Source organism: Rousettus aegyptiacus, unplaced genomic scaffold (genome assembly GCF_014176215.1).
Source record: "Rousettus aegyptiacus isolate mRouAeg1 unplaced genomic scaffold, mRouAeg1.p scaffold_m13_p_11, whole genome shotgun sequence".
Taxonomy (NCBI): domain Eukaryota; kingdom Metazoa; phylum Chordata; class Mammalia; order Chiroptera; family Pteropodidae; genus Rousettus; species Rousettus aegyptiacus.
Genome location: NW_023416286.1, coordinates 47,290,780 through 47,316,612, shown reverse-complemented (window position 1 = coordinate 47,316,612; position 25,833 = coordinate 47,290,780). Strand labels below are relative to the sequence as shown.

The following is a 25,833-nucleotide window of genomic DNA, read 5'->3' as shown; positions in this document are numbered from 1 at the left end:
AGTTTGTTCTTTAAAATGCATAGATTGTAAGAGTTTTAAAAATGAAACTTCATACTGGGCTAAATTGAAGACAATAACCTATTTCCAAATAGGTTATTTGGAAGTCATAATGATGCTGACTGGATGGAAATAAAGGAAAATGATATTGCTGTGTTAGTCCTGTGTGAGGGCCCCAGTTGCAGAACCACCACCTTCCGGGGGAGGCCCAACTTCCAGCTTACCCACATCTCATCTGCTTTAGGAAAACAAACCAGAGGGGTTTAGAGCATGACCAGAACAGGCAGCTCCCCCCCTCTCTTCATGTGGTGATAGCCTGGTTATCAAAATAGTTCTTACCTGAGAGTATTCTATTCTATAATTGTCATAGAATTATAGCCTTTTAAGAGCTTTTATCTCCAGAGCCTGTAGTCCCACAGAACGTCCTGTAGATGGGTGACAAAGGTTTGGAGCATCTTGGTGATGTCCCTGGGGACACCTGAGCCCCAGATCCCAGAGAGTGGCTAGTTGTACAGAAGAGCAAGCAGTTGTGTCCACGCAACCCCTATCCCTCCTGGAACTGAAAATTAAGCTTAGCAGGGGTGTTTATAACTGACCTGTAGATGTAAAGCAGTAAAAATAGGGAAAGTAAGAATTTCTAATTAAAGGCATTATTGTCCTGAAGCTGTTACTTTTAGCCTTAATTCAGAAGAGAACTAACCTTTCATTTCCTTGTGTTGCAGGTGTTGTGTCCTTAGTAGCTGTTCACCCCTCCACAGTAAACACACTTGGAAAGCAGCTCTTGCCAAAAACATTTGGACAGTCCAATGTCAACATTGCACAGCAAGTGGTAAGGGGCCCCAGGAAGGGTGGGCGTGCGGATTTGGGGCAGTGGTCCTTAGGTTCCCGTTTGGAGTCTGAAGTGTGAGTTTGCCTTCTACAGTTTCCTGTTGAAGGCTTTCCATGCTGGGATGGTCGCCTTCTTCAGAGATTTCAGGAGCATTGTGGTTAGAGTGCAGGTACTCTCTTAGTGCTTATGTGTTCTCTGCTTGGTTGGGCCTTTCTGTCTGTGCAGGTGAATGGTGGGACTCGGCTCAGGCCAGGCAGCTCCTCCTGCTGCTATGTGTTCCCCACTGGTCCTGAACCTGCCTTTGACATGTTTCTTAGGTGTAACATGGAGAGCTCAGGTAGAGTGGCATGGGATTTTTGGGGTTGGCTGCACCTCGGCCTTCACCCTCCTGAGGGTGAACATTACCTGCTGAGGAAATTAGGGTAGTGTCATATGGGGTTAGGGGTCTACAGGCTGTCAAGGTACTGCATGACAGGTGTATCCTTGCTGTTGCCAGTCCTACAGGAGGGGGACCAGAGGTGGGTCTGTGCTCCCAGGACCATGTGCCCCCGCCCCCCTCCCTCCCCACCCCATGTTGCCCCCTGCCAACTGAACAGTTCCCTTTTGTGGGGTTTAGTGGGCCTCTTCCTGACATGACTGGTTAGGCTAAAGTCATTCCTATTGGGCCATGAGCAGCAATGTGAAGAGAAGGTCATTACTCCCTACTTGTTCACATCCCAGGCCTCATTTCCAGATGACTGCCCCAGCAGGTATATGATTGCTTATCGTCACTTAGCCTGTCAGTAAAATGTGACCACGTTTGTTTAGCAGAATAACTGTAATTTCAAAGCAATATTCTGTAGACCACATTTGGCACATTATAGTTTTTTAATGTCTTTTTGATACAAACTAAATATTCCATTTTATGTTTTAATTTCTAATTCACATTATTTTATACATACTGTGTATTATTAGCAGAATTTACCTAGGGAATGTCTCATTAATTATAGGAACAGTTGTTGTTATTGCCAGTATATGTACTTGGGGGAAAATTATGTGAAGACTTTTCTGTTGGTGCCCTTAAACTTTTATCAGTCAGAAAGTTAAATTACGGATTTGAATCAAGATGTTTTGGATGGAGCTAATAATGGTAATTCATTCTTCACAGAAATCCCAGTACTGTGAATTAAAGCTTACATATTGCAAATGCCTCTTAAATCTTTATATACCAAAGGGTTAAAAATAAGAGGACTGGCTGATTCTGACATGAGAGGTGTTAGGCTTGTTCTTCATGTGGTTGAAAATGTAACCTGAGGCTCATTAGATCTTCCCACTTCACCTAATGGGTGGTCTGGGTGCTCAGCTCACTGCCCAGACTGAGGCATTCACACACAGGGCAAGATTTCCATGTAAAATAGAAAATAGTGAAAATAGGAAAGCAAAGAGAGAAAACTGTAGGTTTTGGCAGCCTCCACTCCTCAGCAAGGGCATGGGTGATGGCCAGCAGGTATGAGGGGCACTCTCACTCACCTGTCCTGTCAGGCCATTCTTATAGCAGTTACTGAGCACCTGCTGTGGCTCCATTCTCCCTGCAGAACAGTTGAACTAAGGAAGAGATGCAGCTTAGGGAGAGGATGGCAAAGAGGGCATTTGCCTCAGGGCCCAGACCGTCTAGTGGGCCACTGACCCTGAAGTTAGGTGGTCCTCTTCTGAGCAGGGCAGCAGCACATGAGGCTAAGTCTCTCATGGGCCTGCCCACACGGGGTATGTTGGCAACTTAGATCTGCTCTCCTGAGAATGTAACCAACCTGGTCCAGGTCTCCCTGTTTCCAAACTGTGGACCATGGGCCTTAGCAAGTGCGTGTCCTCCACTGTGATCCAGTGCCCCATAAATACACATATTTATTTAACAGAAACAAAACAAGGCATTCATCTCCTCTGGGAGATTTGTTCTATTCTGTTTCATTTTTCAGAAAATTGGCTGATTAGATTCATGGCTTTCAAATGAGGGGGCTCTAAAGCTTAAAAAGCAGTGTAATGAAGCTCTTATCATTGGATATGTGAATTAAAAGATTGAAATTCAGTTGAGCTGTTTTTCTTTCCATGGTTTGTGGATCATTAACATTGATAGGTGACCTGGGCTTAGGGATAATTTACAAAGTGCCGGGTCAGCTGTCCCAGGGCCACTGCAGGTAACACACTTATCTCACTAAGAAGGGGACTAGAGGGAGCATGCAGCTTAAAAATAGCCAGGTGGCGGCCATAGCAAGTCTATGAGGCTGCAGTTTGCCCTCTCGTATGAGGCTTCCCCAGCACTCAGGTGCCTGCTGTTAGTTAACATGTTCAAGTGACACTGTGTCGCTGAGGCACTTTGTTGTGTAGTAACTAAGAAGTCTTTCTGAATAATTTCCTGGTTCATTTCATCAGTTTAGATAGCCACACAAGATCTTTGAAAAGTTTTAATTTTATTTTACTTTTTACTAAGGCAGAATTGACATACGTTATATTAGTTTCAGGTATGCAACATAATGATTTGATATTTGTACACATTGAAATGATCACCACAATAAGTCTAGTTAACATATGTCACCATATATAGTTATAGGTTTTTTTTCTTGAGATAAGAACTTTTAAGATCTACTCTCTCAGCAACTTTCAAATATGCAGTACAGTATTAACTACAGTCACCATGCTGTGCCTTGCATCCCCAGGATTTGTTTTATAATTGCGAGTTTGTACCTTGTGACCCTCTTCACTTATTTTGTTCACTCTCTGTCCCTCCTCTGAGTTTGCAGGTTTTTTGTTTGTTTATTCTTTTACATTCCACATATAAGTGAGATCATATAGTATTTATCAGAAAAGTTGGAATTTTACTTGGCTGAACAAGGCAATGTCTGTGTCCCCTTTGTTAATATTGGATTATTAATTGATGGGACCAAAGTTCTAAGGCCTTGTTGTCATAAGACAAAGCAGTTTCCCTTCTTTAGGGAAGAGAGGGATGTTGGATGCTCAGAGAGCCAAGTGAGAGGTGGGCTGTTGCTGCTACCCCATGTCAGGCTGTGTCCCATGGACATTGAAACCCCTTGCCTTTGCTCCCAGTGCTGATCGCCTCCCTTCCTCTTGCCCTGTGCTGTTTGGCGTTCCTGGGTCCCCCACGAAGCTGCCATTGGGATGATCTTCTTGCACATGGATGAGCTGATGGGACCACAGGAGTCTCGCACTGTGTTCTTTTTGTTCAAGAGCTGTTTTCTGTTTTTTGACCTCATTTTAGCACTACCGAAGGATAGAGTTTTATCCTTAGCTGTATCATTAAAAGGAAGGGAAGTAAAAGAGGACGAGAGGAAAAATAGAAATGTGCCGAGTCCCCCACAGAATTCTGTACCTGGGTCATGCGATTTACACGCCCCACCGTTAAATGTGACCTCATCAAGGCTCACATGTCCTCAGAGGAGCGTGCTGTTCTGTCGGGCTTATTTGGGCTGTCTGACATTTCCTGCTGCTTTTGTTTAACTGGAGTAGATGCCTGAGGTTGACAAAGGGAAATAAAGACATGTTCAGAACAAATGTGACGATATTGTTCATAGTTCAAAGTGTCAGCTGTTGGGTACTCACATTGTCATCGTTCTTTCTGATATTGTGGTTAATAAAATTCATCAGTGGCTATAGATAATGAGAAATGATAAAATGGCAGTGTCATATGTGGGAGATTTCTGATTGTGTTCTGAATTGTCTTTTTTGACTGTAGGTAATTGGTACGCCTCAGAGACCTGCAGCGCCAAATACTATCGTGGTAGGAAGCCCACACACCCCTAACACTCACTTTGTCTCACAGAACCAGCCTTCAGACCCCTCACCTTGGTCTGCCGGGTGAGCACATTGCCTAGAATTGTAACCCCCCCAGCTCTCTGTGGCCATAAGGGCTGATCATTGTGCCAGAGGATTAAAGTGTTCAGTGCATGACCAGGATAGATGTGTAGTCAAGGCACACTTTTCCTTATGAAGGAGAAGTCGGGCTGTGGGAGACCAACCCCCTTTCCCCTGTAGTTTTGGGGTGGGGGCTACACTGTGATGGGCGGGAGAGCTGCCCCCTGTAGTTTTGGGTGATGGTTATATTGTAAAGGGTGGGAGAGCTGCCCCCTGTAGTTTCGGGATGACGGCTACAATATAAAGTGTGGTCAGCTCTTGGTAGAAGAGGAGGAGGGAGCTGGCATCTCAGCACAGCGGTAATTTTGACACTTTCAATTGCACAGGAAAGTAGCGCTTAGAGAATGATGTGTAAATGTGACGGATCCCATAGCAGCTTCACCCACTGCAACTAAATGTAACTTTGCCATTCCATGGTTATGGCCCCATTGGATGGCCCCCACCACACTGTTATTTTGATCCTTTCTTTCATATAGCAAACCGATATGAAAACGATTTTACTTAAAGGTCAGCTGTGCGACTTTCTTTAAACAAAAACAAAGCTATAGAATCATGTGTACTGGTTCCTAAAGCAAAAACCATTAGTCTTTAAAATTCATACAGTTAGAAACTTAGAGCGACCCTTTCCTTGATGTGGTGAGTTAAAAAGTTCAGACATTTGTTTTCGCTCCTGATCTGAAGCACACTCTGGTCTTCAGTGTTTGGTGCCCACTGCCACGTGGCCGTCAAGGTCTCAGCAATCACTTTGTGTATTAGCCTACTCAGATTTATCCTGAAGAGTCCTAAGTTTGCAGTAAAACTTTCATAATTCCTAATGTTGGTTGATATCTTTTTAAGAAATAGTATGTAGTATATTAATACGCATCAGATATGTCCTGGGTTTTGTCCTCTTGGATGTCTGCCCTGTTTTTCTTGAGAACTGAAGGTACATGTGTGAGTTCGGGCCTTGAAAGACAGAAAGGGAATGTTGGATCCACGTTGTGCTGAGTGTGTCCTGTGGAGACAGAGCCAGGTCCCGGTGGCCTGCTCACATGGGCTCCAGCACCAGCGGGACATGAAATGTTCTTGTAGCTTGTTAGCCCTTTTAGGTAAATGTATGTCTTAATTCAAGGTAGGCTTTAGGAATGCTAAGGGTGTTGCTTTTCCTTTGTATTTTTGAAGGAAACGCAACAGGAAAGGAGAGAAGAACGGCAAGGGCCTGAGGCACTTCTCTATGAAGGTCTGTGAGAAGGTGCAGAGGAAGGGAACCACATCCTATAACGAGGTGGCCGACGAGCTTGTTGCAGAGTTCAGCGCCGCCGATAATCACATCTTACCAAACGAATCCGTAAGTATGTGATGCACAGCACACTGGCATTGCACAACCCACTCTGTTTTTATTTGAAACGACTTCACACATACAGAGATGTTTTGAGAACAGTACAAAGGAATTTTTCTTGACCCATTTGCGGGTACGATGCCCTATTATCTCCGAATGTTTTGGTGCACAGGCTTTGGCTCTGCCTGTCGGGCAACCTTCCCCTACAGAAACACCCTCTTACTGGGCCCGTCCTGCATCATTAGCACTGGCAGGTTCAGTGAGGATGTGTTAAGAGTGATGCTGGCAGCTGCTGCAGTGAGTTCATACCACATGAGGCGAGTTGACAGTGCACTTCTTTGAGTATGTTCAGCATCTAACATTTTAATGTTGATTGCAAGCTGTCCCGGATTATTTGAAAACTCCTGCTTCATCTTCCCCAGGCTTATGACCAGAAGAATATAAGACGGCGAGTCTATGATGCCTTAAACGTGCTGATGGCCATGAACATCATCTCCAAGGAGAAGAAGGAAATCAAATGGATCGGTCTGCCCACCAACTCGGCTCAGGAATGTCAGAATTTAGAGGTACACTGCTAACCTTTTCTGTTCAGTTGTGTCCATGTCCATTTGCCCCATGGCAGTCTTTTTTAAAGTGGGTGGTGGTGTCCGCAGCACTGGTGCCCGCTAAGGGTCTTCTGCTGTCTGTGCCTGGCCCGAACAGGTGGACAGTTGTGTCCCTGTATCTCAAAGTTCTTTCCCATCTGACTTTGGTACACTGTCCCTCCAGCCTGTCTGGGTCATGTAGATCCCCACTGTGGGCAGGGAGGTATTTGACCCAGTCAAGAGCAGTGAACTCTAGTGTATGTAAGTTTTGAATCCTAGCTTTGGGATTTAAAAAAAAAATACCATAACCATATCTAGAAAATGAGAGAAAACAGAAGAATATGTAGTTTTGAGATCAAAGAAAATACCTGTGTCTTGTAAAACATGTCATCCATATTCTATATTGGTCTGTTTCCCCACCATTAGATTCAGGGCAAGCATTTTTGGCAAGATTCTACTTTGGTGACTTGTTGATACGGGTTTTAAAATATGCTATATTAAACAAATTGTGATTTTTTATTTTTTTGTTTTGCTGGTTTATTTTTGAAGGTAGAGAGACAAAGAAGACTTGAAAGAATAAAACAGAAACAATCTCAACTTCAAGAACTTATTCTACAGGTAATGAAATACTTTATAGGCAAAGTAATTTTTATTTCTTCTACTAATTTAGTTTTTAAAACAACAATTTCTTACAGTTCAGTATATTCCTGTGTGGTTACTAAAATCTTTGAGATTTTGAATGTGAATTTCATGAATATTCACTGAGTTCATTCTGTGCTATTGACAAACTCTCATGGACATTAACCTTGTTCTCAGAGAGAGAATGAGTGAGCATTTCAGTGTATGTGCATGTGAGTGTGAGCATAAGTGCATGTATGAGTGTGTGTGAATGTATGTGTGAGCGTGACCATGTGAACATTGTGTCACTTGTCATAAAGTAAGTGGCAGGAAGGTCGTCCCCTTAGCATGCAAAAATTTTCTGGGTTGTGTATGAAATATGTTCTGATTACTGGACCCCAGTCTAGGGGTGTGAGATGTAGAGTGAGCCTGATGTGGGTCTTGGCAATTATGGGTCATAGGTCAGTACTCATGGTCAGAAAATGCGTGTCAGTTCACCCAGTCCCTGTCCTATCAGATGTGTAGTCAGTGAGCATGCGCCACTGTCCCCTGGGCCCGTAGAGACATCCCTGAGCATCAACTTCACCCCTATATAGGACCCTTCTGGGTTAGAAGTAGAAATTCAGATGTGTGTGTGGGGATCTTGCTGGAATGCAAGTGGCTAGTCCCTGGACTGAGGACAGCATAGTTCTGGGGTCACTACTTGGAGCATGGGAGCCAGCTGCCAGCAGAAGCGGTGGTGGTCAAGAAAAGAAAGGATGGCTTAGCAGCATTTTTTTGGGATTTCAGTGGACCCCAAGGGCAGCAAGACCCCGGGCCCTGTGGTCAGGTTGCAGGGCATCAGGGAGCCCTGGGACCCTAGGGAGCATGCTTCCAAGAACCAGGGGGTCAGGGGTGTTAGACACTGTGGCAGCAAGTGGAACCCTCAGGAGGAAGCCGAGGGTAGGAGATCTTACAACACGAGACAAGGGGTCTCCGTGGAGCTTGGAACATCTTCTGCCCTGGTGTTCAGTGGTGCCTGGGGACCGCCGCAAATGGTGTGCATCTTGCCCAGGCCATGCACACTCAGTGTGGGGGTGCATTGCCTGTGCCTTGGTTTCTCCATTGCCCTTAAAAGAGGCATCCGGGACCTTCTTCCTAGGGGACCAACCGAGGGGATGCTTTGGCAGGTGGAAAAGTGGTCACAGAGCCAAGGAGGGCAGAGGGGACTTGGGAAATGGAAGAGCAAATGGGTGTAGCTTTTGCTGGGAAGGCAAGTTGCTCCAGGTGATAGCCCCTCCTGACTCCCAACTTCTTCCATTCAGTTACTCTCACTAGAATGAGCTGTTTTCTTTTTCTGCATCCATAGCATGTCATAGCTACTTAAAAAACAAACCAAGTCCCTGCGGCGCTCTCACTAAACCTTGGGCTTCTGGGTTCTAATGCTGGGCAGCTTAGGAGAAAGCTATCTAGGAAGGAAAGAGAAAATCTTCCTGTCTTTAAATTAACACAAAGAAAGTTAACTCGAAGGTAGACATCACTTCAGGGCCCAAGGCCCTGGCTTCCTGGCTTTAAGCCTGAAGACTCATGTCCCCAGAGAAGACACCCTATACGAGCAGGTCCACTCATCGTTTCTGCTTTTACTGGGAAGCTCCAGGCCCACAACCAAACGTCTGCCTTCTAAGGCCATGATGCACAGAAGGGACAGGCATGGGCAAGCACAGACCCATCTCTGGGGGGTAGGAGGACCATAACCTCCAGAATCATTACATTTCTCTCCATTTTTCTCTGCAAGGATGTCTGTCTAAATGGTGTTAGTGCCTGCGCCTGCAATCTCGGGGGATTTGGTTTTTCAAGATGCACTTTTTTTTTTTTTTCGAGTGGCTCACTGGGGCCTGCAGCCCCTCAGCTGTTTTCTCTGATCTCCAAAGCGGGGGACCAGATTCCTCTTAATATCTTGTGGGTTTGAGGGTGTCTCAAGGATGCCCAGGGAGAAGGTATTAGGTTTGGTAGTGACTGATATGAGCATTGTACTGATTGCTCATCTTTTTTAGCAAATTGCCTTCAAGAATCTGGTGCAGAGAAACCGCCAGGCAGAGCAGCAGGCCAACCGGCCACCCCCACCCAACTCTGTCATCCACCTGCCTTTCATCATTGTGAACACCAGCAAGAAGACTGTCATCGACTGCAGCATTTCTAATGACAAGTAGGTTGTCCATCTGCCCCCTGGTCTCAGCTGTCAGTCTCAAGTCAGAAGTGAAGTATGTCATAGTCTGTGGTGTTAACAGCCCATCTGGTTAATTTATATGAGTATTTAGTTTATAATTATTAAATATAACCTTTTGGCATAATTAGTTAGAAGTTTGCTTCTCATTTCCCTGATTATACATCTCTTTTTTAAAAGGAGAATAAACCAAACCTGTTAGGATTTTTATTAGGACAGTTATCAAAGGAAGCACAACTACTAGACAGTGTTCACTCTTGGTTCTGGGGGGCAGACAGCCTGAGCTGCAGGTGGACCAGCCCGTGTGCTGGGGACATGCCTACAGAACGCAGACAGTGATTGTAATGCTGCCTGAGTCTCCTAGGTCGCTGTTTCTGAGTTGATGAGTTTTGTAAAAACACCAGATGAAAGCGCAACCAAGGAAGGGTCTGGAAAGGGCAACCAAGGAAGGATCTGAAACCATGAACCAAGTGTGTCCATCTCTGTCAAGAAGATGGCACGTTTCTAACAGGGACTTTTTCTTCCAGATTCGAGTATCTGTTCAATTTTGACAACACGTTTGAAATCCATGATGACATAGAAGTGCTGAAGCGTATGGGGATGGCCTATGGGCTGGAGTCTGGTAGCTGCTCTCCCGAAGACCTGAAAATGGCAAGAAGTTTGGTGCCGAAAGCGCTGGAACCCTATGTGACAGGTTAGTTGGTCTCCATGACCACAGTGGCCTGGCAGCTACAGTAAAGACAGCTTCCAAGCTCCCAGGCATTCAACCCTCCTCTTCTGAGGTTGGCTCAAGCACACAGCATTTGAGGACAAGGACAAGGAGGGACATGAGGGGGTCTTGGGGACCGCAGGTATGGCTCAGTAGGCAGGATGGCCATCTGGAGGGGCACTCACCCACCGCAACATGTGAGTGATGTCCACAAGTGGCATTTTGTGGGTTTGTCTGTGCAGTTTCTGTGATGAAGCATTACGTTAGGATTTCACCTTCCAGGTAAGGCCCCAAAACGGAGAGATCGGATGTTTTCCCTGCGACAGTTAATTGGTTACTGCAGCAAGGTAACCAAAAATATTGATGTTCTGCACCTATTACTGATAGAGTACGGAAGCATTTGCTTGGTGAGCTGTTACTCTGGTCCTCTGGCTTTCATTCTGGCGACCCCTTTGCTGAGAAAGATCTTGACCACAGAAGGGAAGGAACTTTGTGGCGAGAAAAAGCTGCCATCGCGGCCCCACTTTGTGATGTGGATTTATCCCCAAGAGCCATAGTGTTGGATTGGACTCAAGGGGTCTGAGCTGTTCAGAGTAAGTGGGCATCTGGCCTCAGATCATCTAGTGAAATTGGTTTTTGACTATCCTCCAGACACCAGCAGCCAGCCTGCTGGGACACCCAAGCTGATAGGTCATCGAAGTCCTCTGCCTTTCACCCTGTTCTTGGTATAGACCACCATCTCTAGGATGGGAGCAAATTTCGCCCCGACCCTTCCCATTTTCTGCTTTATGATAGCAGTTTAGGTTCAATGGCACAGCTGTGTCATTTGTGAGTACACATAAATTAAGGACTTCCATGTCTTCTTACGGAGAACTGGCCCGGTGGCTGTGCACTGGATGAGCAGGGCTACTTACTGACAGGTGGCATGGCGCAGAAAATGCAGGGCACGTCAGAATTGTCCAGGGTCCCGTGGCCGTTTTGGTCCAGCATAAGTGCCTCTATTTCTTATCTGTTTCATGACATTTGCTTTTTCTTTCTCTTTTCAGAAATGGCTCAGGGATCACTTGGCGGTGTATTCGTCACATCCTCGGTTTCGACCTCTAACGGCACAAGGCTTTCTGCCAGGTGACTATAGTTCTGGGCCAAGGCGGGTGGGCAGTAGGGCCCCCTTGTCACTTGGCAGTGTGAAGCTTCCCAATTGTCATATAAACAGCCTCAGCTCCTCAGCTGTCAGAACTGGATTCACCTTAGAAGTGGTTGCAGCCCCCTCCCTTACCTGAGGGTACTTCTCACACTTGTAGCTTGTCCCCTGCAGGGAAAGGAGCTTTCTTATTGGTTTCTTCCCCCTGAAAAGTAAAAATGGTACATATTTTTATTTTTAAAAAAGTTGCACACAGTGAAGGGGCAAAAACCACCCAAATCCCACTGGCAGAAGCCTAAGTGACAGAGCATTGTTCAGTCATTACTTTCCTGTTTCTTTTTAACACACTTGAGATCACAATGTAAATATAATTTTGTCCCCTGCTTTTTTCACTTTACCTTTCATCGTATGTTATATTTTTTTATGTTATTTCTTTTTAACACACTTGAGGTCACAATGTACATATAATTTTCCCCCCACTTTTTTTTACTTTACTTTTTATCGTATTTTTATTGCATTTTATTGAAGCTTTATTATTTAAATCGATATATAACCTTTGACTTGGTAGTCCCACAGAGCAGAATATATCATCCCTAAGTATTTATCTTAGTTTTTTAAGGATGAATTTTTAAAGATAATTTAGCATTAAGTATTGACAAAATGGTTTTAACTTTTATATTGTATTATATTATAAATTATATACATTATTTTAATCCTAAGTATTAATAAATGTTTAATTTCTCAAAATGTAAAATAAATTAGCAGCCTGTAGGTGCAACAAGATGAGATTGATCTAATAGAGTGTGTACACATCTCCGGTGCAGTGCTCTGCCACTGTTAAACATGGCATTTTGGATTTCTTTGTGATACAGATGAGGCCACAGAGCAACTCTGAGCAAGCCATGCCTGGGCAGTGAGTGTGCGAGGCCTTGGGGTCAGCTGCGAGGGAGGTTTCAGGTTCTGCAGCCTAGCCCGTTCCAATGAAATGGGATTGCTGATGGCTTAGACATTGATTTGCTGCAAGGCTTAGTGAGGTGGTGAAGTCCTTTGCAGGGTGTCTGGCATGTGGTCAGGTTTCAACAGAGGTCAGCTCCAGTTTAATTCTAACTCTCTTGCTGTGTGTGTGTAGGAGTTGTAAAACGCTAAACATTTATTATTCCAAGGGGTAGAATTTGGGTATTTTCTAAATTTTCATGAAATTCATTTTATTGATTAAATTTTCAGAGACATCATCTGTTATAACAAGGGGAGCAAAGCCCTTATTTACCATTTCTGAAGGAAAAAAAATATTAACGGTGGTGTGGTACAATATTTTCTGAAGGCACGAGAATTTACTGAACTGCCTGCCCTCTGTTGTTGAAAGTCTAGGTGGTTCTCAGTTATGAAAAAAGCTGCAATGGATGGCTTTATAGCTAAATTTTTCATCCTTTCTGACTTGTTTCATTAGGCTGGACTTTTCAGATGTAGAAGTACTTTGTCAAAGAATATAACGTTTAATAGTTTTTATTGTGTAGTGTTAATAAATACCAGCAAAAGGTATTAACATATAGCATATGATTTTATGTTAATAAAAATATTTCTTAATGTTAGAATATATCGCTGCTTTGGCCTGTGGTAGGTTCTGTGTGCTGCAAACCCTTTAGGATTCCTGACCCATTTCGCTAAATTGAAGCAACACTTGTTACTTAATCATTTTGTGCCCCCCAAACTCCCTCTTTTTCAAGGGTATAATAGCCACATTTCCAGTGTAGTTCTGACCCTTTCGTGTCCTGTTAATCTTTAAAGAAATTTACTGCGTGAGGCCCCTGGGGTGATTCTGAGCCTTCATGTAGTTACAGGAGGCATTCTCACAGTCTAGAATCTGGATGACCTCTTATCAAATTTTCAATTCTAGGTTGGCATCCCTTTGGTCCTTGATGTTTCTTAGAGTACAATTTCTTGCTGTTCAACTCAGATACTAAGAAATTGAAATTACTTTTGACCGTAACTTCAGCAAGTTATATAGTTCATAGTGGAAATATGCATTTGTCCCTCAGGTTGTCATGAGACACCACCTGTCAGTTTCCCAGGTTGATAACTAACCCTTTGTGTCTGATTCTTTCTGTGCTGTGGTGCTGGGGTGACTCAACTCAAGGGTCTTTCACCAGGATCCCAGCTCTTAAAACCTCTCACTGTCTAGGCCAGGGTCTCACCTGTGGCACTGTTGACATTTTGGGCCAGGTGACCCTTTGTTGTAGGTACTGTCCTGTGCCTTGTGGGGCATTTGGTAGCACCTTTGGCCTCAGGTGCCAGTACCCCCTCCCCTAGTTGTGACAGCTAAAGATTTTCACATGTTCCTGGTCGAGACTCCAGGAGCATAATATGAATGTAGATGGATTCTAGACACCCACCTGAAGACCAGTATGTGGGGCTGGGCAGCCCTGCCTCTCACCAGCTCCTAGCCCAGCAAGCCCACCCCACCCCTCTGGGCCTGTGGCCCCTGCCCAGGGCCAGCCCACTGACTCTCAGCAAATGCCATTCCACAAAACTATAGAAAGCTGTGGGGTTCTTGGAGCCTTCCTGGAAGTATAGGTTGCAGAGTGTCTGCATTAGACTCACCTGTCATGGCTTAGCTTCCTGGACCCTGCACAGACACCAGAAGAGCTGACGGGCCTAGGGACGTGATTTACACATGCATGCACGCACGTGTGTATTTACACACACAGATGTATATACACCATCGCACACATGCACACAATCAACACAGTCATATACTTGCACACACACACAACTTGCTGAGTGCCCTCCCACACATTGCTGTCCAGGGAGCCTTGCTTTGAAGAGTCCCATGTCATTCTTCTTGAGGCTCTTTTTCCAAACCATTTTCTACCTCCTTCCCAGAGATTACGGAGTTCATAAGTAAATGACCTAGAAAGAAGGCTCTAATGGTTTTTCAGTTGGTGCACTTTGGGATTTTGTTCTGATGTAATAATAGGGTAAAAGACTAAATATTGTGGCCTTGTCAGTATTCCCCTCATTTTACTGGTTATGTTTAAGTGGACTAAGCTGGAAAGGATATGAAGAGTGTGAAACTAATAACCCAGTGTTGGGTTTCTGTATCATAGATATGTGAAACTTGCTGTTTCTGTTTATATAATTGAATCTACCCAAACCTCCCTAAAACACTGGCCTGTCTTTGTGCGGGCCACAGACGTGCACCACTCACCATCTTTGTGTCACCTCCTGTCTTTTCAGTGACTTGATCAACGGTGCAGATGGGATGCTGGCCACGAGCTCCAGTGGGTCTCAGTACAGTGGGTCCAGGGTGGAGACTCCTGTGTCATATGTCGGGGAGGATGACGACGAGGATGAAGAGTACAATGAAAATGATGAGGAAGACTGATATTCTCGCTCATAGGCCTCACTCCCCCTCAAGTTCAGATTCAGGAAAACATGTTTAGAGAAGAGAAACTTTTTTTTAATGTGGGTTTTTCTGTTTCTTTTTGGCCTCCTCCCAAGAAGATATTGGTAAGCTATTGAATTCGATGTACACCTCTGATAAGCAAGGGTTGTTTTCTGTAGGGTCTTTTAAGACGGGCTTCGGTGTGTTGATTCCAGTGTGCTGACGCAGGGCCTTTATTTACTTTTTAGGATTTTGTGTTTTCATTTTCTATTTTTTTTAAATTCAGAGTTTATTTTTGCCCCATAACAGTTCTTGCTGAGTTTGCCGAAGAAGTTGTACTCCATCCACATCAATGAAATAAAACGCCATCCTTTTGAGGAAAGTGCACCACCCCAAATGCCATTTATTTGCAGCACGTTGTGAATGGCGCCACCCGCTGGCGGAGTGTGAGGCTCCAGGATGAGTTTCGTTTTGTTAAATCATGTGGCGTCCAAAGAACCAAGCAAATGGCAAAGCTCTACTTTTCAACATTACGCACCATAAATCTTATTATGACTTATTTTCCCTTAAATTATATTGACTGTGTGATTCCATCAAGTTTATATATTTTTTTGTCTATGTTGCAGCAAACAAATTGCAAAATTCTTTTTTTGTTTTTGTTTGTTTTTGTTTTGTTTGGTAAAAGTTTACTGCCATGCTGATGCAGCTATGAAAACTGTCTGGAAGGCTTGGAATGGTTTGTTGCTTACGGTAAATTTGCCTGATTTCTTACAGGCAGTGTTTGGAAACTTTTTATTATATAGTTGTTTACATACTTATAAGTCTATCATTTAAAGACATGTACTGAAACAAATGTTGTATTTGTTTCGTAAGCATCTTCCTGTAATCTATTATAAAGTTGAAATTAAATATAGAGAATGTTTTAACAGTTTTTTAACTCAAAATTTGTCAATCATTTTTAATAGTTCTTTTTTTATAAAAAGAAAAAGGAATTTCAGGACAGGCAGTAGCCTCTTTTAAAATTTATTCACAAAGAACCATTAGCTGCACAGTCGCTGTTAGCTGCCTGTTCTAAAACAATAGTCTTTTTATTGAAACACAAATAAACTTTTCTGTAATATTTTATGGAATATAAAGAGACTTTAATTGTTTGACTTGTTTAACTTGGCACTGTTAGTTTTTATTAATAAAACGCGCATGGGCATTTTAAACAAGTTCTGTGTTTCTGTAATTCAGAGATTACTGTCCAGAAATTATTTTATCCTGTCAGTCTTGCTTTTTGCTGGAGTGAAGAGAGGTGGTCAGGCCAACGAGTGGTGGTTTGGGACCCCACTATTGCCCCTCAGCTTGTCTCACAGTTGCCCGAAAGACAGCGGGGGCCAAGGAAGGAGGTTCACAGTGGACACAGACCAAAGTGAGGCCTCCTCTCTGGTGGGCTTTGTTGGGGAGAGAGTTTGTTTCTTGCCTTTCTCCCGAATCCTAAAAGTTGAGATAGATGTTATGGGTTTGACTTCTCAGAAAAAGAAGATTGTAAGGTGAGAAAGGAGACTTGACCCCTGACCTATGACTTGACATTTGAGGTGACTCAAAAAGTTTTTACTGATGGCATCAGTAATAAAGAACCTTTGTTGCATTGTCTTAGGTACTACAGATGCCCAACAAATAATGTGATTCAGTCAGCCTTATGGAACCCATACAGGGTTTTGATTCTCTCTTCAGACACAGTTTGTAATTGAGTTTCTCCGACGTTTGGGATTGACACATTTTCCTATCTAGTAGTTGTGTGGAGCTTTCTGTGTCACTGTTGGCAGCGACTTTGCACCTGCTGCTCATGTGGGAAGAGGAACCGGGCCTTAACCTATGGTTAGGTGAAAAGTGGGCAACACAAGGTAAGAGCAGGTTTGTTTGTTACACACAGTGTTCTCATTTCAGTTTTTTTGAAAGGCAAACAGTTGCAGGCTTCACATGAGTTCCTGGATGTTGAAGGGGAGGGACCTTGTGCTCGGTGAAAGGAAGATTGATCTGCTGTTCGTAATTACCTCTGGTTTATAGATTCCGTCACATCGATGACACCCTCGCGTCTTACATCCTTAGCGTCCTGGAATCGTGCCTGTTCTCAGGTGATAGCCCCACTCCAACACTGTTATGTAAGTTCCCTGACTTGCAGTTGGAACATTAAAAAGAATGTTTTTAAGGAAAAATATTTGATTTCTTAGTACTTTTTCCCCTTATCAGGAAAAACATGACTTTTATGTAAAGGTGACTGTAATATATTTATTTTTACAGTTTAGGAATTGCATTCTTTAAAGCTAGTATTCAGAGTGCACATTATCATGTCATGTTTTATGTCAATGCATTAATAGTCTTTCTATTACATGGATAGTCATTGAAGCATAGAAAAAAATAAGTTATAATAAGAAAAGTAATGTCTGTATTGAAAGAGATGAATCATTTTAAGGGCCTTGTTGGATAGCTGTTGCCTTAGGGTCATCATGTTAACATTTTTATCATAGCTCCAAAGTCTATCTAAAAAAGTAATAAAGATTTAAAAAGAAATAGTTGATTCTAACATTAAGCGCCTGATGCACAGGTGCCTGTCTAGAGTTACTGAGCTGACTTCAGTGTTGGCATTTTAGATTGTTTGGAAGCTGGGCAGGCAGCCGAGGGCGGAGGTCGGAGGTCGGCAAGTTTCCCTGAAGGTCAAGGGCAGCCTCTTTGCTCCTTTACTTCTGAATGTTAAGCTTAAACTCCACTTTCCCTTCATAGGGGTCGTGAGGGTTGTCAAAGGTCACATACTCCGCCAGGATCTTGCACACGATGACAACTTCTGTGTTCCAGGGGACATTGAGAAGCTTTGCAGCAACCAAAGGATTGCTGTAGTGGGGCTGAAACAGAAGCACGGAAAGAGGAGATGTGTCAGAAACTTCGTGATGAGTGTTTATTTAGGTGGTACAAAGGGACGATTCTTAATGTGTGTTCCATGTAAGACCCGCAGTGATGTAACAGCTCGTGTAGGCTCTGCTATGGGTCCCAGAGTTCACTGGGGTAAGTATGTCTCCCCATTTAGAACTGAGAATTGGTCTGGAGGGGACGGACAATACTAATGACAAATTTAACTTCGATTTGTATTTGATGAAAATTAATATAAAAGTAAAACAGGAAAAAGCAAGAGATTCAGAGGAAGTACTTTGAAATAGGTACGCATTTTCTAAAAGGATTTGGGAGGCCGTCTCAAAGTAGAATTCGATTTTATATTTATATTTTGCATGAGAGCAGTGTGTTTTCAGGTAGTTAGAAGAACTGAGTATGGGAAACGCCCAGAGCATTAAATGCTTGGGATAGGCTAAGTAATGCCTTTGTTTCATTTTTATAGGTAGTGTTTATGGCTTTCTTTTTGCTAATCATTGTTAAATTTCAGTAGCTGTTGTCAGGAAAAGTGAAACAGACCTACCTGCGCTTTCTTCCCGTAGTAAGGGAAGTAGTGTAGACTGAAGGTGCCGTTGGGTGGGTAGTACTCCACCTGCAGGGGCTGGGCGTCCTGCCGCTTCTGGTCCTGAGGGAGGAGAGGCCACTGCCTGAGTAAGGCAGGATTTGGGGGTGTGTGCGTGTGTATGTGTGTGTCTGCGTGTCTTTCTCCGTATGTGTGCATGCGTGTGCGCCTCTACGTGTCTCTTCCTGAGTATGTACATGTGTGTATACATGTGTGCTTGGGTGTGGCATGTGCATGTGAGCACGTGTGCACTATATCGATGACTACATAAACACTTCATTGTGTAAGTAGCACACACTAGATCTAATGTTTATAATTAGTACTGAGATGCCTGGTGACTGATCAAATTTGTACTTTTACCACTTTAAGTCCCTGTGGAATAACAGGTGGATAGAGCTGAGAATGCTTGTTTGTCCACATGTGGGAATGAAAGCGGATAAGACTGGGCTGATTTGCCCAAGTGGCTCAATGTTGGAGTGCTTTCTGGGATAAGGATCTACCTGTTTTTGTGGGATTTGTTTCATTTCAGAGGCAGCGAATTGCCTGATGGATAGCTTGAGCTTGTCAAAAAACATGAAGGATACTTTGGTGTCTGTTAAAATCTCAAATCAGCCTACACATGTGTGATCGAGATAAGTAAAAAAGGAAACAAGATGAGCCCCACACCCCATGGAGAGATTATAGGCTCTGAAGGCTGTGATGTCTGCAGACTACTCAAGTGGGGGCACCCACTGCTAATAGGGAGCCTTTGGTTGAAGGCACAATGGTGAAAACCAACTTTAGAAAATATTCAATGAAGACAAATGTAGTGTATTTTTCATGTACTTAAATACAAGTTTTGAGAAAAGCCGGAATAAATTAATGCCAACTCTTCATAGCCCATATAAATGCTCTATTAACTGTAGCTGATAATCTGGCATGTTTTTGTAAAGGAGCAAATAAAAAGGACAAAACAGTAATAGAAGTGCCTTGGTTTTTCCAAATTGCCACCAAAAATTTTAATTGCATTAATATACTATTGCAGATACTTTTTGAAGTAAAACAATAAAAAACTTTTTTTTTTTTACTGTGTTTTTATCTCCTATAATAAAACTTTCTGAAGTGATAGTTTATGCAATTTGTGTATCCGGTTTATTAGGCTGACAATTGAGATATTTTTAGGGAAAACCAGTTACGTTATCCTTGCAGGTTTTGTAGCATAAACAAGACAGTGGAGGAATATTGCACTCACCAGGAAGGCGCAGTCCACCCTGGGGGCCGTTTTATTGCTGGGGAGAAACCTGACGATCTGGAAGGGAAAGGTGTCCATGTGACCTCATGCTTGTCTGAGCGTGGAGGCATCCTTCTAAGCTGGGGTTTCTGCAGGGCACTGAGAAGGGCCTGGGAGGTGGTTCCTGTTCTAGTAACCCCCCAGCAGATATTGCTAACTCCTACTTTAAAGCCAGAAGCCCTGCCACAGGGCTGTGGCCTTGGTCAAAGGCAAGTGGCAGACCTGGGCAGGAGGGTCTGAGCTGTGGCTGCCACTCCCAAGCCCTCCGTAGTGCACACAGGGCTGTGTCTGTCTCCTGTGCGGCAGCTCCCAGTGCAAACTTTAGCCCACCTGTGTTCCCAAGTCACTCCTTTCTCAGCTTCCTGAAGTCTTGGTTCTTTTGTGAGCACTTGTGCCCGGGGTCAGGCCACACCTGCTGGCCAGCATGGAGCCATGACCCCTACCCCTTCACCCAGATAGAACCCATGCCTCATGTCTCCGCTAAAGTGTCACCTCGCTGCTGCACACTCCTCAGTCTCAGTGGACCGTGCCCTTCTGTGATTCGCTTGCATTGGTTCTGTCTTCACAGTCTGCCTCCCTCATACCTGGCCCTGGGCCTGTCATTGGATTCCTGGCCCACGTTGGAAACCTCTGCTCTGGATGGTTCCCAGGTGTCCTCCCAGGACCTGTACACGGCCCAGTTTCTTTACAGTTTTTGTGTACAAATAGCCGCCTGGCCACCCTGAGCAACATCATGTTCTGCTGCTTAGTGTCCAGATACCACAGGGTGTTAAGCATGTTTCATGTTTTAACAGCTGGTATTCAGTTTGTATTTGAGAGAAGTAAGCTCAAGCCAACACAGCGGGTTGTGTATGAAAGTGCAGAGTGAGGAAGGGGCAGCTGGTGCAAATCTGGCCCGCCACCTCTGGAAGCCAGGAGGGTGTGTGTGGTCGCGGGATGGGCTACACACCCCGACCCTCCACCCCACAGCAGTCTCCAAAGGAGCCCTCGTACTGGATCTCTGATTTCCAACCCTTTTATACTCACCCTGTTCATTTTAATAATAAAACACGGCTTTCCTTCCTCAAAGCCAAAGTTGGGATCCACCAGGCCTGAGCAGTTTTGCAGCATGTCTGCTGTGAACTTGCAGGAGAACTTGGTGTGGTTAGGAGCCATGAAGCTTTCCTGGGTGAATACCTCCTCAGAGGTGCAGTTTATGTTGTCTTCTTGGGCTGCTGGCGAGTAGCCTGCCGGTATAGACACCTCTGGGCACCTTCCTCCAACTGCAGCCACCCTGGGGCTGATTGAAGGTAGCAAGCCCACGCCCCGCAGTGAAATTCTCTTGGAAAAGTAGAGACTGGAAGCATTTTAAACCTTACCTGCCAGGAAGTTATGGAGGGTGTGTACTAGGTCCGTCCAGGTTCTGTTATCAGAGACATTGTAGGAAATGTCCAGGCCTTTTTCCCCATAGACATCTGGCCTCAAGGTCACCCCTGGAAAAAGAGCATGACACTTATTGCTTTCCCCAGATGTTCATCCAATCTGAGCTGTTTCCTTTGGAGTTGGTTAGTTGTACGCAGAGCTGTCTCATCCTGGTGGAGGCCAAGCATGGGATGCTATGGGTCCACCTGGGCCCAGATCTTGAAGGGTTTGGGTGAGTAGGCTGTAGCCAGGCGTCCTCTGCACCAGCAGCTTGACGAAGACCTGCACAGTAGGGAGCTGCACAGTTGGACTGAGGTCTGCCCAGGCACAGGGTGCAGCTCTCATCTGAAGGCCCGTTAGGCGTTTCCTGCACACAAGGACTGACTGAGCCAGTGCCAGCCAGCCAGCCATACTCACTGTTGCAGGTGACAACTCATCCAGGGTCATCTGGGTTCCTAAGCAAAGTTGCATTTGAATGTACATTTGAAAAATTGTCATTGGTTTTGGTTAAGTACAAAAGCAATCTAACACTGTATTAATTGTAAAAAAAAAAAGAAAAAAAAAGTCAAAATGTACAAGCACAGGAAGTTGAAGTGACAGCCCTTGGTTTTCCCAGTCTCAAGTCTAGTGTGCATCCTTTGGAAAGTTTCTACTTTTTGTGAACACAAAAACACAGAAGTGCGCTTGTGTATCATGTATTTCTTCCCATAAATGGGAGCATACTATCCGTATTCCATTTTCCTTTTTACAGTATCTGACACCAGTTGTAATCATCTTTCCCTGACATTTCGTATCAACTCACCTCCTTCTTACCACACATACCACATCGTGTTTCGTTGTGAGGATGTTCCACCGCTTGTTTAGCCAGTCCCCAATTGACGCAGATGACTTTTTAAATAAGTAACTAGAGTTTTGTTTTTATGGATGTTGCGAAAGTAATATCTGTACATCGTTTAAAATAAAAACCTTCAGAAAGGTTTAAAAGAAAAGAAAGAAAGCTCGCTACTCCCTCCTCTCAACTGCCCACTCTGAGCGTGTTTCGCGGCCTCTTCTCAGGTTCTCACGTAATGTGTTCACCAGCTTCAGGTGGCAGCTGTTGCCTGTTGCCCTGTCGCCTCCCTGTGACCAAGGGATCACACCTCGCCCTGCCTTCCAGTCTCAGGGTTTTGGGCAAATTATATTATAATAATGTTCTCAAGTTTGTAATATGTTACATCCTGTTCTGAAATTACAATGAAATCCTCCATGTTTTGTCTGCTAGTTGATTCTAAAAATTGACACCCAATAAAGCGCTTTGGTGTTATGATGATTTCTAGATGGATTCACTGAGGATCCCAGCAGAATGGCTGGACCTGCTAAGCTCCTCTCCAGCTAGAGAACATCTAAGGCAACTTCTCTTAAAAACTATTTTGCTTTTTCTTTTCCTCTGGGTCACACTTATGTGCCGCTATTGGATGTTTCTGGGATTATTATTTTTCTTAGCAAGTATTAAGGATGTTTATCATTCTGAGTAATCGTATGCTGGAAAATGCTTTTTCTTCCTTCATTTCTTTCTTCCTTTCTTCTCCGCCCTCCCTCCCTCTTTTCCTTTTTGTTTTTTTGCAGACACCCTCGGTTAATGGGCTGGGGTGGAAGTCTTCGTTCAACTCCCTAGGACTGTGGAGGTGACACCTCGCTGTGTCAGGCCCTAGGGTATTATCACAAATGACTCATTTGGTACCAGCTCAGGAGAAGAAGGCAGGTGCTCAGCCCACTGTCTGAGCCGCCTCCATCAAACAGGAGAGTAGACTAACTGCACTTAGAGAAAATTCGGTGTTCTGAATTGCATTTGCTATTATGGCAGCAATATGCTCCCACAAAAGAGATACTTCAGGACTGAGGGGCATTCAGTGGAAAACAAAAACTCTTTCCCTCCCCCAAACACTTCATTCCTAATCTCCCCAGGAACAGTTTCTTGGATATCCTCCCAGAAATGTCCTCTGTGCGTATAGATGCATACAAGTGATATAAAGACTCTCTGCAACAAACACCTTCTGTTTTAATAATTACAACTTAAGCCAAAGTCAGACTTTATAACCTGTTGTCATGTTCCTCATCGAAAAGAGCTGAGAGGCCATCCACGGCCGTCCACAGCCCAGTGGACAGTGGTAGGAGGAGCGCAGAGGCCCAGCCAGGGCTGCTGGGTGCCCTGCGGGACGGCCCTCTCTGGAGTTCGTGTTCTGACCAGCAGCTTCGGGACCTGGCGTCGCCCCTGTTACCTGGTGACTTTAGCTGGTCTTGGTAGTCAGGTGTGTATGGATCGAGCGTACACATCAGCGAGTAAATGCACAGGGCGAAGATTCCGGTCATCACCACATAGAAGGCCACGTAGTAGAGGCTGATCCACACTGCAAGGAAAGGCAGGTCAGATGCCGCTGACACATTTCATAATCGTGGTGTGACACATTTCAACCATTTAAAGTGAACAACTCAGTGACATTTAGTACATTCACACACAACTTTGTGCAACCATCATCTCTGTCTAGTTTCAGACCATTGTCATCACTCCAAGGAATCCCTGTACCCCTTAACTCAAAAGTCTTTTTAAAAATTTTAGGAACATGGCTATAAACTGCTGTTCTCAAATCTAAGCCTGAATCTTGGGGACCAATCCTCAGATGTTCCCACCTTGCAGGTCCCTGGTGCCAGGAGGTATTAGAGCTAAAATGGGCCATTGGGGTCACCTGGTGATGGAAGTGAGGCCTGGTGGGAAACCCAGGCAGGGCCTGAGTTCTGGGATCCTGGACCACCCAGCCCTAAGCCACTGGTGGGCAATCTTCTGCCTCTGTCCTCGAGAGGCCCCTCCTTTCCCTTCCTTGCCCAGCACATACCCCACCAGGACAGCATCTTCTGCTGGGCACGTACCCCACCGGGACAGGGTTCGGCCCAACAGCTGCCCCGTGTCCGGGTTCCAGCAGTAGCGCTGGAATTCCTCCATCCGCTGGCTGCATGACTTTTTCTCCTGCAGTGCTGCCATCGTCCCTGCTTCTAGTCCCCTCCTGCAGAACAGAGGTGCTCCCAACACCTAGACTGAGAGGAGAAAATCCTCCTCTGGGTTTTATAGTCTCCTTCTTTAGAGGTCAAAGGCACCATGGAGACGGGTTCCAGAGAAAGACCACAAAGGTGTTATCAGACTCCAGCTATCCAAACACTCGTGGTGGGCGGCTCCCTGAGCTTGGCAGTTTCACTCGCTATCAGGGGCCCCTCCACCTTCTCCCCTGCACAAGTCAGGGCGGTGCCACCTCTTCTTACCACCCCCTCCTGTCAGGATGCCCTTGGCCTGTAACTTTGTTCTGATAATGACTAAGGAGAAATTCGTTCTTGCATGAACAGCCACTTGTTCAGTTATGCCCTATTCGCTCACTTGCTTCAGAAGGAAAGATATAAAGAGCACAGGTCAGCACAAGGACAGACCTGGACCCGGATGCTCACCTGCTGCTTGGACATTTCCTGGTCTGAGATGATGTGGAGCAGGTGTCCCATGTCATGACATTGCAGTCGCTGGGCCTCTGCAAGTGGCTGCAGATGCTCTCATTCTTAGTATTTATCACACTGGAGAGACTGCCTGTGCCATCATGTAAGCAGGACCAGTGTGTGAAGGAGGTTAGAAGTTCTGTTCCACATGAGAGGGCTCAGAGGGTCCCTTTACCTCTCATCATTCTTAATGCTCAGTTACAGCGATGAGGATGATGTCCCCTTTAGGACTCTTTTGGTGTCTATGCAGGAATTCACAGCCATACAATGTAGAAGTGCTTTTCAAAACCGAATGTGCACCAGACCCTGGGCATCTTGGTGATTCTGACCCAGGGGGCCCAGGAGTTCCGGTGGGCTGTGCTTGTGGCTATAGGACTGCAGCAATGTCCAGGTGGGGGACGCTTGGCCTGGCAGTGCGTTGGAGTCACCTGTAGCACCTTGAAAACTCCTTACGCCTGTCCCACCCCTGAGTTTCTGAATGAGCCAAGCTACTAGGTGCCCTGAGCTTCCAGAGAACTACAAGCGCCCCAGACCATCTTGATGTGTGACCAGAACCACCGCTTAGAGACCTCAGAGGTGTATGTACCTGGGGCTGTGACATCTGCTCCCTGGGGCATACGTCTCTGCAGTTAGGTTGAAAGGTCAACACCAGGCAGATATAATATGCTGCAGAGGGCTTTCTACAAATATCTCAGTCAAAACCCCATGGAAATAATGAGTTTTGTACAGAAAGATCTAGAATTTTATTCATTGTCACATCTAGGTGTTCTCTCTGAGGGACCTATGTAACCAAATCTGAAGATTTCTTTGGTAAGAAGAATAATGAGAAACCCTCCAGATATTATTCTGCCTCATTTTCTCATGGATGATTTAGAGTTTATCAGCAAAATGAGCACCCGAAAATTTAGATGGAATTGTACCATTTTAGCTAGACTCCTAATTTCTTAATGGATCAATCCTAAACCTTTTCCTTAACACTGTTCTCATTCACGACTTTGGAACTTTAGGGCAGTAGAAACACAGAATGTGGTTCTATTAGTTTGCGGTCTGATTGTCCACAACCTATGGGTCTGGGACCCTGAGTAGTGGGGCCTGAAGATAAGTGCAGCAAATGCTGCCCACAGAATAAATGCCACCTTTGTTTGTGAAGCATAGAGATGCTCTTGAAATGAGCAAAATATGAACTCTTTCTGGAAGTCTTTGAACTAAACCTTCCCTGCTTGGTATCTGAATTCCCAGAAGCATAAAAGTATGTGCTGAACTGCACACATATTATCAGAATGACCTTCTCTGGATACGTGCCTATGGGGAGGAGAGGCGGGGGGCGGGGAGGGGACGCTGGTAGAGGGCAGCTTCCCCCATTGCATGCTCTAAAAATGTAGGACTGATACCTCATTAAGAATGGGCTCCAGACGAAGTGTAGAGCACACCCTCAGATTCCCAAGTGGGGAGCCTAGACTTCTACCCCCACTTAA

The 25,833-nt window shown here is 44.8% G+C and overlaps 2 protein-coding genes across 7 annotated transcripts in view; one reads left to right on the top strand and one right to left on the bottom strand.

Annotated features, from left to right (window-relative positions):
- Positions 1 to 15,820, top strand: part of TFDP1 (transcription factor Dp-1) — a 45,023-nt gene extending 29,203 nt beyond the window's left edge. For all 5 annotated transcript variants that reach the window (XM_036228778.1, XM_016151950.2, XM_016151948.2 and 2 more), the window contains 9 exons: positions 720 to 826; positions 4,551 to 4,672; positions 5,891 to 6,056; positions 6,470 to 6,613; positions 7,181 to 7,249; positions 9,283 to 9,434; positions 9,980 to 10,146; positions 11,208 to 11,286; positions 14,537 to 15,820. In XM_036228778.1, coding sequence (XP_036084671.1) covers positions 720 to 826; positions 4,551 to 4,672; positions 5,891 to 6,056; positions 6,470 to 6,613; positions 7,181 to 7,249; positions 9,283 to 9,434; positions 9,980 to 10,146; positions 11,208 to 11,286; positions 14,537 to 14,684 — 1,154 coding nt within the window. In that variant the 3' untranslated portion in view covers positions 14,685 to 15,820. The remainder of the gene's footprint in view (positions 1 to 719; positions 827 to 4,550; positions 4,673 to 5,890; positions 6,057 to 6,469; positions 6,614 to 7,180; positions 7,250 to 9,282; positions 9,435 to 9,979; positions 10,147 to 11,207; positions 11,287 to 14,536) is intronic.
- A 207-nt stretch (positions 15,821 to 16,027) lies between these two features.
- Positions 16,028 to 24,016, bottom strand: ATP4B (ATPase H+/K+ transporting subunit beta). Of its 2 annotated transcripts, none has more exons than XM_016151953.2 (7): positions 23,750 to 24,016; positions 23,104 to 23,232; positions 20,803 to 20,916; positions 20,471 to 20,670; positions 19,406 to 19,462; positions 18,136 to 18,237; positions 16,028 to 17,569 (listed from the first exon to the last, which is right to left on the bottom strand). In XM_016151953.2, the coding sequence occupies exons 1-7, from the start codon at positions 23,859 to 23,861 to the stop codon at positions 17,408 to 17,410; spliced, it is 876 nt and encodes a 291-aa protein (XP_016007439.2). In that variant the 5' UTR covers positions 23,862 to 24,016; the 3' UTR covers positions 16,028 to 17,407. The 2 variants fall into 2 exon arrangements, with proteins under 2 accessions (XP_016007439.2, XP_036084672.1); XM_036228779.1 differs by having other exon boundaries at positions 23,716 to 23,813.
- Between the last annotated feature and the right edge of the window lie 1,817 nt (positions 24,017 to 25,833).